Source organism: Oncorhynchus nerka, unplaced genomic scaffold (genome assembly GCF_034236695.1).
Source record: "Oncorhynchus nerka isolate Pitt River unplaced genomic scaffold, Oner_Uvic_2.0 unplaced_scaffold_1289, whole genome shotgun sequence".
Lineage (NCBI taxonomy): Eukaryota > Metazoa > Chordata > Actinopteri > Salmoniformes > Salmonidae > Oncorhynchus > Oncorhynchus nerka.
In genome coordinates this window covers 54939-68137 of record NW_027040053.1, presented here as the reverse complement: position 1 = coordinate 68137, position 13199 = coordinate 54939, and the positions used below count along the sequence as shown (strand labels likewise).

At 46.4% G+C, this 13199-nt stretch overlaps 1 protein-coding gene across 1 annotated transcript; it reads left to right on the top strand.

Annotated features, from left to right (window-relative positions):
• Positions 1-5347: 5347 nt before the first annotated feature.
• Positions 5348-10873, top strand: LOC135568970 (DNA-binding protein HEXBP-like). Its single transcript, XM_065015748.1, has 3 exons — positions 5348-5559; positions 6098-6266; positions 10373-10873. The coding sequence occupies exons 1-3, from the start codon at positions 5348-5350 to the stop codon at positions 10871-10873; spliced, it is 882 nt and encodes a 293-aa protein (XP_064871820.1).
• Positions 10874-13199: the final 2326 nt, after the last annotated feature.

Below are 13199 nucleotides of genomic sequence, written 5' to 3'. Positions count from 1 at the left end.
TGCTGGAAACACTCAGTTTTCCACCACAAAACAACAAAATGCAGAAACTCAGCAGATCCAGCTACCGAGCTCAACTAGGACCTGCATGTTGGAGTTAGGACCTGCATGTTGGAGTTAGGACCTGCATGTTGGAGTTAGTATCTGCATGTTAGAGTTAGTACCTGCATGTTAAAGTTAGTACCTGCATGTTGGAGTTAGTATCTGCATGTTAGAGTTAGTACCTGCATGTTAGAACTAGGACCTGAATGTTGGAGTTAGTACCTGCATGTTGGAGTTAGTACCTGCATGTTGGAGCTAGGACCTGCATGTTGGAGTTAGTACCTGCATGTTGGAACTAGGACCTGCATGTTGGAGTTAGTACCTGCATGTTGGAGTTAGTACCTGCATGTTGGAACTAGGACCTGCATGTTGGAGTTAGTACCTGCATGTTGGAACTAGGACCTGCATGTTGGAGTTAGGACCTGCATGTTGGAGATAGGACCTGCATGTTGGAGTTAGTACCTGCATGTTGGAGTTAGTACCTGCATGTTGGAGTTAGTACCTGCATGTTGGAGCTAGTACCTGCATGTCCACAAAGCTTTTAGTATTTTACAACTCTCCCATTCACCTGTGTGAACTTCAATTTCATCGCATGCTAGCCTTTTACTGGCTGCTTCATCCTAGCCTTTTACTGGCTACTTCATGCTAGTCTTTTACTGGCTGCTTCACGCTAGCCTTTTACTGGCTGCTTCATGCTAGTCTTTTACTGGCTGCTTCATGCTAGCCTTTTACTGGCTGCTTCATGCTAGTCTTTTACTGGCTGCTCCATGCTAGCCTTTTACTGGCTGCTTCATGCTAGCCTTTTACTGGCTGCTTCATGCTAGCCTTTTACTGGCTGCTTCATGCTAGTCTTTTACTGGCTGCTTCATGCTAGCCTTTTACTGGCTGCTTCATGCTAGCCTTTTACTGGCTGCTTCACGCTAGCCTTTTACTGGCTGCTTCATGCTAGCCTTTTACTGGCTGCTCCATGCTAGCCTTTTACTGGCTGCTTCATGCTAGCCTTTTACTGGCTGCTTCATGCTAGCCTTTTACTGGCTGCTTCACGCTAGCTTTTTACTGGCTGCTCCATGCTAGCCTTTTACTGGCTGTTGAGAGCCTTTTCTGTTTGTATTGTGCACCAGGTTTTTAATGTCTTTCCATGCTCTGTTTCTGAGAGCTCTGACCTTTTACATAACGGGCCATTCTCTTTTCCGGAACCTTCTTTAGTGCTTTACATGTTCGCAAATGCTTCCACACTGATGCTCTCTCACAGCTGCTCATCTTCCACACCCCTGAGATGAGTATGACGTTTCTTTACATCTTCTGTAAGGGGAATGAAGTCATCTTTGTTCCACTGAGCTGCTTGGTAGTACAGTATATATGAGTAATGTAGTATGGTAACATTATAGCTGGTTTAGCAGAATATACATATGAGATGAGTAATGTAGGGTATGGTAACATTATAGCTGGTTTAACAGTATATACATATGAGATGAGTAATGTAGGGTATGGTAACATTATAGCTGGTTTAACAGTATATACATATGAGATGCGTAATGTAGGGTATGGTAACATTATAGCTGGTTTAACAGTATATACATATGAGATGAATAATGTAGGGTATGGTAACATTATAGCTGGTTTAACAGTATATACATATGAGATGAGTAATGTAGTATGTTAACATTATAGCTGGTTTAACAGTATATACATATGAGATGAGTAATGTAGTATGGTAACAGTATAGCTGGTTTAACAGTATATACATATGAAATGAGTAAATTAGGGTATGGTAACATTATAGCTGGTTTAACAGTATATACATATGAGATTAGTAATGTAGGGTATGGTAACATTATAGCTGGTTTAACAGTATATATATATGAGATGAGTAATGTAGGGTATGGAAACATTATAGCTGGTTTAACAGTATATATATATATATATATATGAGATGAGTAATGTAGGGTATGGTAACATTATAGCTGGCTTAACAGTATATACATATGAGATGAGTAATGTAGGGTATGATAACATTATAGCTGGTTTAACAGTATATATATATATATATATATATATATATATAGATGAGTAATGTAGGGTATGGTAACATTATAGCTGGTTTAACAGTATATACATATGAGATGAGTAATGTAGGGTATGGTAACATTATAGCTGGTTTAACAGTATATACATATATATACATATAGATGAGTAATGTAGGGTATGTTAACATTATAGCTGGTTTAACAGTAAATACATATGAGAAGAGTAATGTAGGGTAACATTATAGCTGATTTAACAGTATATATATATATATATATGAGATGAGTAATGTAGGGTAACATTATAGCTGGTTTAACAGTATATATATATGAGAAGAGTAATGTAGGGTAACATTATAGCTGGTTTAACAGTATATATATATATGAGATGAGTAATGTAGGGTATGGTAACATTATAGCTGGTTTAATAGTATATATATATATATGAGATTAGTAATGTAGGGTATGGCAACATTATAGCTGGTTTAACAGTATATATATATATATGAGATTAGTAATGTAGGGTATGGCAACATTATAGCTGGTTTAACAGTATATATATATATGAGATGAGTAATGTAGGGTATGGTAACATTATAGCTGGTTTAACAGTATATATATATATATGAGATGAGTAATGTAGGGTATGGTAACATTATAGCTGGTTTAATAGTATTATGTGTTCCAGCTTGTCTCCAGTAACTCAATGAATTGTTCTTCTTCTTCTCTGTGACGTAGGATCAATACCACTGTTAAAAAATCCCCCTCCACTTTACCACAGTTGGGTTGACCCTCTATAATTGTCCGAGGACAATTCCAAGTTTTATATGGCAACAACAAAACATGATGCTTTCACTGTTTTCCAACATGATTTTAACGTATAAAATGTGTCTGCATTTTCCTTATAAATAGTTGTAAAAATAACAATCCAATCTCCAAATAAAACACCAACCCTGTGGTGTAACTGCATTAGCAGAATTACAACATGATGTTTTAATAATACCAGGTGGTGTAACTGCATTAGCAGAATTACAACATGATGTTTTAATAATACCAGGTGGTGTAACTACAGTAGCAGAATTACCCCATGATGTTTTAATAATACCAGGTGGTGTAACTACAGTAGCAGAATTACACCATGATGTTTTAATAATACCAGGTGGTGTAACTGCAGTAGCAGAATTACAACATGATGTTTTAATAATACCAGGTGGTGTAACTACAGTAGCAGAATTACACCATGATGTTTTAATAATACCAGGTGAATTACAACATGATGTAACTGCAGTAGCAGAATTACAACCAGGTGGTACAGTAGCAAGAATGATGTTTTAATAGTAGCAGAATTACACCATGATTTTAATAATACCAGGTGGTGTAACTGCAGTAGCAGAATTACAACATGATGTTTTAATAATACCAGGTGGTGTAACTGCAGTAGCAGAATTACACCATGATGTTTTAATAATATCAGGTGGTGTAACTACAGTAGCAGAATTACAACATGATGTTTTAATAATACCGGGTGGTGTAACTGCAGTAGCAGAATTACACCATGATGTTTTAATAACACCAGGTGGTGTAACTACAGTAGCAGAATTACAACATGGCTTGATGTTTTAATAATATCAGGTGGTGTAACTGCAGTAGAAGAATTACCCCATGATGTTTTAATAATACCAGGTGGTGTAACTACAGTAGCAGAATTACCCCATGGCTTGATGTTTTAATAATACCAGGTGGTGTAACTGCAGTAGCAGAATTACAACATGATGTTTTAATAATACCAGGTGGTGTAACTACAGTAGCAGAATTACCCCATGTCTTGATGTTTTAATAATACCAGGTGGTGTAACTACAGTAGCAGAATTACAACATGATGTTTTAATAATACCAGGTGGTGTAACTACAGTAGCAGAATTACACCATGATGTTTTAATAATACCAGGTGGTGTAACTACAGTAGCAGAATTACACCATGATGTTTTAATAATACCAGGTGGTGTAACTGCAGTAGCAGAATTACACCATGATGTTTTAATAATATCAGGTGGTGTAACTACAGTAGCAGAATTACCCCATGGCTTGATGTTTTAATTACACCAGGTGGTGTAACTACAGTAGCAGAATTACCCCATGGCTTGATGTTTTAATAATACCAGGTGGTGTAACTACAGTAGCAGAATTACCCCATGGTTTGATGTTTTAATAACACCCTGTGGTGTTTCTGCAGTAACAGAATCATACCATGGCTTGATGTTGTAATAACACCAGGTGGTGTAACTGCAGTAGCAGAATTACACCATCATGTTTAATTACACCAGGTGTTGCCATATTTTAGCTGTCAGACTGTCACGCCCTGGTCTTAGTATTTTGTATTTTCTTTATTATTTTGGTCAGGCCAGGGTGTGACATGGGTTTATTATGTGGTGGTTTTGTCTTGGGGTTTTTGTAGGTCATGGGATTGTGGTATAGTGGGGTTGTCTAGAAAAGTCTATGGTTGCCTGAAGTGGTTCTCAATCAGAGGCAGGTGTTTATCGTTGTCTCTGATTGGGAACCATATTTAGGCAGCCATATTCTTTGAGTGTTTTGTGGGTGATTGTTCCTGTCTCTGTGTTTGTTTGCACCAGATAGGCTCAGTCACGTTGGTTTTTTTTTTTTTCCTTGTTTTGGAAGAGAAGAGAACGTGAGTCGGGTGCCCCATTCTCCTTGCGGAGATGGTGCTAAATACATCAACACGGTCGGTCCCTGGGATTGGGCTGGCCAACACGATTCGGTTTGCTTGGAAGGAAAAGGAGTTTGAGCCTTTAGGACGGGAAACTTTGGAAGGATAATATTGATGGTGATTCTAAAGCTGACGGTGAAGGACGTGTTTTGTTTCCAAGGCAACTCGTTGGAGGGAGCATACGACGGGCACTACATACAGAGGAGAAACATGATGATATCCTGAGAAGGGCAAGAGCAGTGGGAAGTGAGAGGCCGATGAGCCACTATGAAATAACAAGCCTGGCGAGGAACAACTTTAGGGTTGTAACTGTCAACATATACAACCCATACTTTAAGGACGAAGAGGTGAGGGCCTTTCTGGGGAGATACATGGATAACGTCTCCTCAGCAAGGCACCTCAAAGACTCCCTTGGGTTTTGGAATGGGAGGCTTCCAGGCCCTACTCAGGAGGACCCAAGAGGACGTGGTGGCTACCTCCATCCTCCTGCTATGTTCTCCTGGGGGCTGACAGGGGGACATTGTTTTATGCACGTCAGCCTCCATTTTGCAGGCGCTGTATGGCCTATGGCCACATCTTCGCCTCGTGCAGTGCAAGAAAATGCAGATTTTGTGGATCTGGGGAGCACGAGGCGAAGGATTGTGACGAGCCTAAGAGGCGTGCCATGGGTGTGGCTCGTTATCACACCTGTGGCGGGGGTGTCCGGCCGTCAGAGGTCATACGCGTCTGTGGCTGGGGGAGCAGGAGCGGGGGATGGGGGAAGAAGAGGAGGTGAAGGAAGAATGCCTCATGACTAGAGTACAGGTCCAGAGGGGAGGGTCGCAAGGAAGGAGGAGGAGCCAAGAAGTGGCGGATGGAAGAGAGAAGGAAACAGAAGACACGGGAGTAGGAGAACCAGAAAAAGCGGCGGAAGAAGGCAAGCGAGTGGAGGAGCATGAGAGAGAAGAAAGCGAGGGAGGAGTGGTGGAGAAGGAGATGGTGGAAGAGCAAGTGGACTGGGGGAAATTGCCCTGGTGGAAGAGATGAGGGGTATGGTGGAGGAACTGGCGGGGGGGAGGGTGGTATCTCTCCACTGCCGCCATCACCAAAGAAGAGAATGAAGAGGAGGGTGCGATTGGCCGACAATGAGAGGGAAGGGATGGTCAAGAGAGTGATGGGGGTGGGAGAAACCTCTGGGTTGCTGCTGGTTTCCCCAGGCCCTCAACTTTGTTGGGTGGGGACACACATAACAAGTCTCAGGACTGGGTGCAGGAGGAGGTGGGGAGTTTTTTGTTTGGGGACTCAGCCTCCCCAATTTTTTCCAAAACAGCTGCAGCGCTGGGGAGAGGGAGGATTGTGGGGGTAGAGAGTTGCTGCAGGGCACTCCGGAGCCAAACACTATTCCTGCATCCTGGGTTGGTGTGATGGAGGAAGAGTGGGGGATGTCGGGAGTTACGGATGGTGTTCTCACCGGTAGATATGGAGCAGGGGAGCATCGGGTGAGTCTCCTGTTTTTGTTTTTTTCTGTCTGGGTTTAGTATTTGAGTGTATTACATGTTTTTATTTTATTTTTCATGGGGTCTAATTTTACTTTCGTTAGTTTAAATGTAAGGGGTTTAAGGGATTATGTTAAGAGGAGGGCGGTTTTTAGTTATTTGGAGGGTGTGGGGTTTGATTTTAGTTTTTTACAGGAGGTTCACCTGAGGGATGGAGGGGATGTTAGTAGGTTTAAGAAGGAGTGGGACAAAGGGGAGTCGGTTTGGGGTATTGGGGGTGCACTCATTGGGGGTAGGGATTTTGTGTGGGCACAGGGAGGTAAAAGTGGAGGGTTCTTTTGTGGTGATGCAGGGGAGGGTTATAGGGGTGGATGTCACGATAAGGGATTGTAAATTTAGATTAGTGGTGGTGTATGGGCCACAGGTGGTGGCAGACAGAGGGAGATGGTGGACTGTCTGACGCCCTGTGTGTCACAAATAGGAAATTAGTGATAGGGGGATTTTAATATAGATTTAGGAATAGGGGGATAGCAGTGCAGGCGCCATGCCAGGCTAATGGCTTGCCATGGTCTGGTTGATGGTGGCCTGCACACTACTCCGAAAATGGCCGGTCCTACATGGCGCAACTCCAGGGGGTTGGGCGGAGGCTCGACTATATTTTTGTACCCAGGTCTTTGGGTAAGTTGTCTGGGCGGCTGTTGCCTGTTTTCTTTTCGGATCACGACGGGGTGCTTCCTGCAGGTGGGGTCGCCAGTCTGCCTCTTTGGTAGGGGGTACTGGAAGCTAGATCGGGATGTGCTGGAGGAGCAGGCTTTTGTTGACGGGTTTTTGGTTTCTTTTGGAGGCTTCAATGTGCGAGGGGTGTTAGAGTGGTGGGAATTAGTTAAGGTGAGGATTAGGGCTTTTATAATAGGGTATTGCAAGAGGGAAAAAAGGGAGGAGAGGAGGCAGGTGGATCGTATCCAAAGGTTAATTGAACTCGAGTACGAGGCAGGCAACCTCGGCGGGTCGTTTGACTGGGAGAGATCCGCACCCTAAAGGCGCAGCTCAGGGAGTTGCAGGAGCGGAAGGCTCGAGCTTTCCTGGAGCGTGCGCATAGTGGCTTTCTAGAACACAATGAGACTTGTTCTGCTATGTTCTTTAAGTCGGTTAGGGCCAGACAGAGTAGGAAGGTAATGCATGGTGTTAGGGAAGAAAATGGTAGTATAGTTAGAGAACCAGAGGATATGGTCAGGGTGACAACTGATAATTTCCAAGGTTTATTTAAGGAAAGGGAAATAGATGTAGAGCAGGGAAATGTGTTTTTAGAACACTTGTCCAGGTGGTTGCCGGAGGACATTAGAGAAGTGATGGAGGCCCAGATTTCACTAGAAGAGGTTGAGAGCGCTCTTAGGAGGATGGGAAAAGGGAAGGTGCCTGGGATGGATGGGCTGCCGGCTGAGTTTTATCTCAAGTTTGGGGTATACTTGGACCAGTGGTCCTCGAAGTCTTGAAGGCCATCCTTGAGACGGGGTCCCGGGGGATCAATGGCTGTTGGTGTGCTGTCACTTTTATATAAGAAGGGGGAAGTAACAGACCTTGGCAACTGGCGGCCGTTGACCATGCTGTGTAGATTACAAGCTACTTGCAAAGGTTTTAGCAGACCGGTTGCGCAAGGCCTTCCCTACGTCGTTCATGAGGATCAGACGTGCGGGGTAGAGGGCCGCTCTATTAGATGGAACCTACAGTTAATCAGGGACTCCATCGCTTGGGTTGAAGATAGAGGACTGCCTTTAATGGTAGCAGCGCTAGATCAGGCGAAAGCCTTGATCGCGTGAATAGATCCTTTTATTCAGAGTGTTAGGTCGATTAGGATTTGGGGAGAAGTTTATAGGATGGATTCGTACATTATATGTCGGAGCGGGGTGCCGAGTTAGTGTAAATAGTCACTTGGGTGACGTTTTTGACCTCTCGTCTGGGGTCAGGCAGGGTGCCCACTCTCGGCTCTCCTCTTCGTTCTGTACATGGAGCCTCTGGGGGCTGCCATTAGGGCAGACACAGGGATGGAAGGCTTGTTGATCCCTGGAAGTGGTGGGCTGCGTGTTAAGATGACGCAGTATGCCGACGACATTTCCTTGCTGCTGTGCAAGGACTCGTGCCTGACAAGGTCCCTTGCCATCTTTGGGGATTTCACCCGAGCGTCGGGAGCAGTTCTGAACCATGCAAAGTCTTCAGTCAAGTTTTTCGGAAGATGGCGCGGTAGAACGGATGTGCCTGGGGGTTATCTCTCTGTGAGGGGGCCCTGAGGATTCTCGGGTCCATTTTGAGACCTCCGGCTCAGCGACGCTAAACTGGAACATGCGTACGCAGTGGTACAGAGGAAGCTAGCAATGTGGAAGCTAGGTATTTGTCTTTTATGGGCAAAGTCCTGGTCCTAAAGGTGGATGTGTTGCCGTCTCTTTTGTATTTGGCATACATCTACCCATTGCCGGCTTGTCTGAGGAGGCCTCTAGTGAGGCTTGTGTTTCAGTTATGTGGAGTGGCAGGTGCGAGTGGGTCGCCAGGGCACGCATGATCTGTCCCATCGGGGAGGGAGGTAGGGGGTACCACATTTCCCCCTCAAGCTGGACTCAATTTTTGTTTCCTTCTTGTTAACGGAGCTTGCTCAGCCAGTGATACACCCGTCCGGTTACCTCCTGCGGGTGTTTTTTCTCGTATCAGGCGAGAAGCATAATGGTGTGGTCTAACACGGGTCCTCGGGCGGAACAGCTGCCGTGGCACTTTGGTCATGCGGCCAAGTGGCTGCGTGCGCACCCTGAGGTTGAAGTTGCCCGAGTAGGTTTAGATCACAGGCACCTGTACGAGGAGGTCAGAAAGGCAGGAGTCCGGCGCCTGTAGTGGGCATCTCGGAAGTGGTCTGGGAGGGAGTGCAGGCGCGGGGTCTGGATAACAGGCTCAAGGACCTGAATTGGTTGAGCCTTCATAAGTGTTTGCCGGCACGTTCCATCTTGTACCGGTATAATTTGGTGCAATCCCCCACCTGTCTAAGATCCTCTTGTGGCAGGGAGGAGACTGTGCGCCATGTCTTTGGGACTGTGCCTTTGCCGGAGTAGTATGGGCTAGGCACGGGTGTTGTTAGGTTTGGTAAAGGGGATTTTGTATTGACGTGGGCCAGGTTAGAGAGGGGTGTAGGGAGAGCGAGAGGGACGGATAGGGACAGGTTTCTGCTCTGGCTTCTCATGAGTCTCTTTAAACGGGGCTGTGGGAAGCAAGGCAGAACATGGTGAAGACAGGGAAAGATTGGGGGGTGGAAGGGATAGTGAGGAGGGTGGAAGGAGATTTGAGGGGGAGGATGAAGAGGGAGGAGAGGAAGTGGGGGCAGCATGCTGCTCGGGAGAGGTGGAAGGGGGGTTTAGGGCTGGGTGTCATTTAGATTTGTAAGAGGATAGATTAGGGACGGGGAGATGTATTTTGTAGGGTAACGGGGAGGGAAGATGCTCCCCTGAGGTTTTGTTTGTGGTTTATGTTTTAGTTTAATTAGTTTATTTAAAATACCATTATTTGTGTATGTATGTATATTATGAGTTGTAAAGAATGAATGGTATTGAAGATAATAAATTATTTTTATAAAAATAAAAAAAAAATAGGCTCAGTCACGTTGGTTTTTTATTTTTTCCTTGTTTTGGAAGAGAAGAGAACGTGAGCCGGGTGCCCCATTCTCCTTGCGGAGATGGTGCTAAATACATCAACACGGTCGGTCCCTGGGATTGGGCTGGCCAACACGATTCAGTTTGCTTGGAAGGAAAAGGAGTTGGAGCCTTTAGGACGGGAAACTTTTGGAAGGATAATATTGATGGTGATTCTAAAGCTGACGGTGAAGGACGTGTTTTGTTTCCAAGGCAACTCGTTGGAGGGAGCATACGACGTGGCACTACATACAGAGGAGAAACATGATGATATCCTGAGAAGGGCAAGAGCAGTGGGAAGTGAGAGGCCGATGAGCCACTATGAAATAACAAGCCTGGCGAGGAACAACTTTAGGGTTGTAACTGTCAACATATACAACCCATACTTTAAGGACGAAGAGGTGAGGGCCTTTCTGGGGAGATACATGGATAACGTCTCCTCAGCAAGGCACCTCAAAGACTCCCTTGGGTTTTGGAATGGGAGGCTTCCAGGCCCTACTCAGGGAGGACCCAAAGGGACGTGGTGGCTACCTCCATCCTCCTGCTATGTTCTCCCTGGGGGCTGACAGGGGGACATTGTTTTATGCACGTCAGCCTCCATTTTGCAGGCGCTGTATGGCCTATGGCCACATCTTCGCCTCGTGCAGCGCAAGAAAATGCAGATTTTGTCGATCTGGGGAGCACGAGGCGAAGGATTGTGACGAGCCTAAGGCGTGCCATCGGTGTGGCTCGTTATCACACCTGTGGCGGGGGTGTCCGGCTCGTCAGAGGTCATACGCGTCTGTGGCTGGGGGGGAGCAGGAGCGGGGGATGGGGGAAGAAGAGGAGGTGAAGGAAGAATGCCTCATGACTAGAGTACAGGTCCAGAGGGGAGGGTCGCAAGGAAGGAGGAGGAGCAAGAAGTGGCGGATGGAAGAGAGAAGGAAACAGAAGACACAGGAGTAGGAGAACCAGAAAAAGCGGCGGAAGAAGGCAAGCGAGTGGAGGAGCATGAGAGAGAAGAAAGCGAGGGAGGAGTGGTGGAGAAGGAGATGGTGGAAGAGCAAGTGGAGTGGGGGGAAATTGCCCTGGTGGAAGAGATGAGGGGTATGGTGGAGGAACTGGCGGGGGTGGAGGGTGGTATCTCTCCACTGCCGCCATCACCAAAGAAGAGAATGAAGAGGAGGGTGCGATTGGCCGACAATGAGAGGGAGGGGATGGTCAAGAGAGTGATGGGGGTGGGAGAAACCTCTGGGTTGCTGCTGGTTTCCCCAGGCCCTCAACTTTTGTTGGGTGGGGACACACCTAACAAGTCTCAGGACTGGGTGCAGGAGGAGGTGGGGAGTTTTTTGTTTGGGGACTCAGCCTCCCCTATTTTTTCCAAAACAGCTGCAGCGCTGGGGAGAGGGAGGAGTGTGGGGGTAGAGAGTTGCTGCAGGGCACCCCGGAGCCAAACACTATTCCTGCATCCTGGGTTGGTGAGATGGAGGAAGAGTGGGGGATGTCGGGAGTACGGATGGTGTTATCACCGGTAGATATGGAGCAGGGGAGCATCGGGTGAGTCTCCTGTTTTTGTTTTTTTCTGTCTGGGTTTAGTATTTGAGTGTATTACATGTTTTTATTTTATTCTTTCATGGGGTCTAATTTTACTTTCGTTAGTTTAAATGTAAGGGGTTTAAGGGATTATGTTAAGAGGAGGGCGGTTTTTAGTTATTTGGAGGGTGTGGGGTTTGATTTTAGTTTTTACAGGAGGTTCACCTGAGGATGGAGGGGATGTTAGTAGGTTTAAGAAGGAGTGGGACAAAGGGGAGTCGGTTTGGGGTATTGGGGGGTGCACTCATTGGGGGTAGGGATTTTTTGTGGGCACAGGGAGGTAAAAGTGGAGGGTTCTTTTGTGGTGATGCAGGGGAGGGTTATAGGGGTGGATGTCACGATAAGGGATTGTAAATTTAGATTAGTGGTGGTGTATGGGCCACAGGTGGTGGCAGACAGGAGGGAGATGGTGGACTGTCTGACGCCCCTGTGTGTCACAAATAGGAAATTAGTGATCGGGGGATTTTAATATAGATTTAGGAATAGGGGGATAGCAGTGCAGGCGCCATCACCAGGCTAATGGCTTGCCATGGTCTGGTTGATGGTGGCCTGCACACTACTCCGAAAATGGCCGGTCCTACATGGCGCAACTCCAGGGGGGTGGGCGGAGGCTCGACTATATTTTTGTACTCAGGTCTTTGCGTAAGTTGTCTGGGCGGCTGTTGCCTGTTTTCTTTTCGGATCACGACGGGGTGCTTCTGCAGGTGGGGTCGCCAGTCTGCCTCTTTGGTAGTGGGTACTGGAAGTTAGATCGGGATGTGCTGGAGGAGCAGGCTTTTGTTGACGGGTTTTTTGGTTTCTTTTGGAGGCTTCAAGGTGCGAGGGGGTGTTAGAGTGGTGGGAATTAGTTAAGGTGAGGATTAGGGCTTTTATAATAGGGTATTGCAAGAGGGAAAAAAGGGAGGAGAGGAGGGAGGTGGATCGTATCCAAAGGTTAATTGAACTCGAGTACGAGGCAGGCAACCTCGGCGGGTCGTTTGACTGGGAGAGATCCGCAACCCTAAAGGCGCAGCTCAGGGAGTTGCAGGAGCGGAAGGCTCGAGCTTTCCTGGAGCGTGCGCATAGTGGCTTTCTAGAACACAATGAGACTTGTTCTGCTATGTTCTTTAAGTCGGTTAGGGCCAGACAGAGTAGGAAGGTAATGCATGGCGTTAGGGAAGAAAATGGTAGTATAGGTAGAGAACCAGAGGATATGGTCAGGGTTTATTTAAGGAAAGGGAAATAGATGTAGAGCAGGGAAATGTGTTTTTAGAACACTTGTCCAGGTGGTTGCCGGAGGACATTAGAGAAGTGATGGAGGCCCAGATTTCACTAGAAGAGGTTGAGAGCGCTCTTAGGAGGATGGGAAAAGGGAAGGTGCCTGGGATGGATGGGCTGCCGGCTGAGTTTTATCTCAAGTATTGGGGTATACTTGGACCAGTGGTCCTCGAAGTCTTGAAGGCCATCCTTGAGACGGGGGTCCCGGGGGATCAATGGCTGTTGGTGTGCTGTCACTTTTATATAAGAAGGGGAAGTAACAGACCTTGGCAACTGGCGGCCGTTGACCATGCTGTGTGTAGATTACAAGCTACTTGCAAAGGTTTTAGCAGACCGGTTGCGCAAGGCCTTCCCTACGTCGTCCATGAGGATCAGACGTGCGGGGTAGAGGGCCGCTCTATTAGATGGAACCTACAGTTAATCAGGGACTCCATCGCTTGGG

What these genes read in the sequence shown, in the direction of transcription:
- LOC135568970 (XM_065015748.1), top strand. Translation starts at nt 5,348, where the DNA reads ATGGCCTATGGCCACATCTTCGCCTCGTGCAGTGCAAGAAAATGCAGA. An exon ending in GGATGGGGGAAGAAGAGGAG is followed by an intron (nt 5,560 to 6,097) that starts GTGAAGGAAGAA and finishes TTTCCAAAACAG; the next exon opens with CTGCAGCGCTGGGGAGAGGG. An exon ending in ATGGAGCAGGGGAGCATCGG is followed by an intron (nt 6,267 to 10,372) that starts GTGAGTCTCCTG and finishes ACGTCTCCTCAG; the next exon opens with CAAGGCACCTCAAAGACTCC.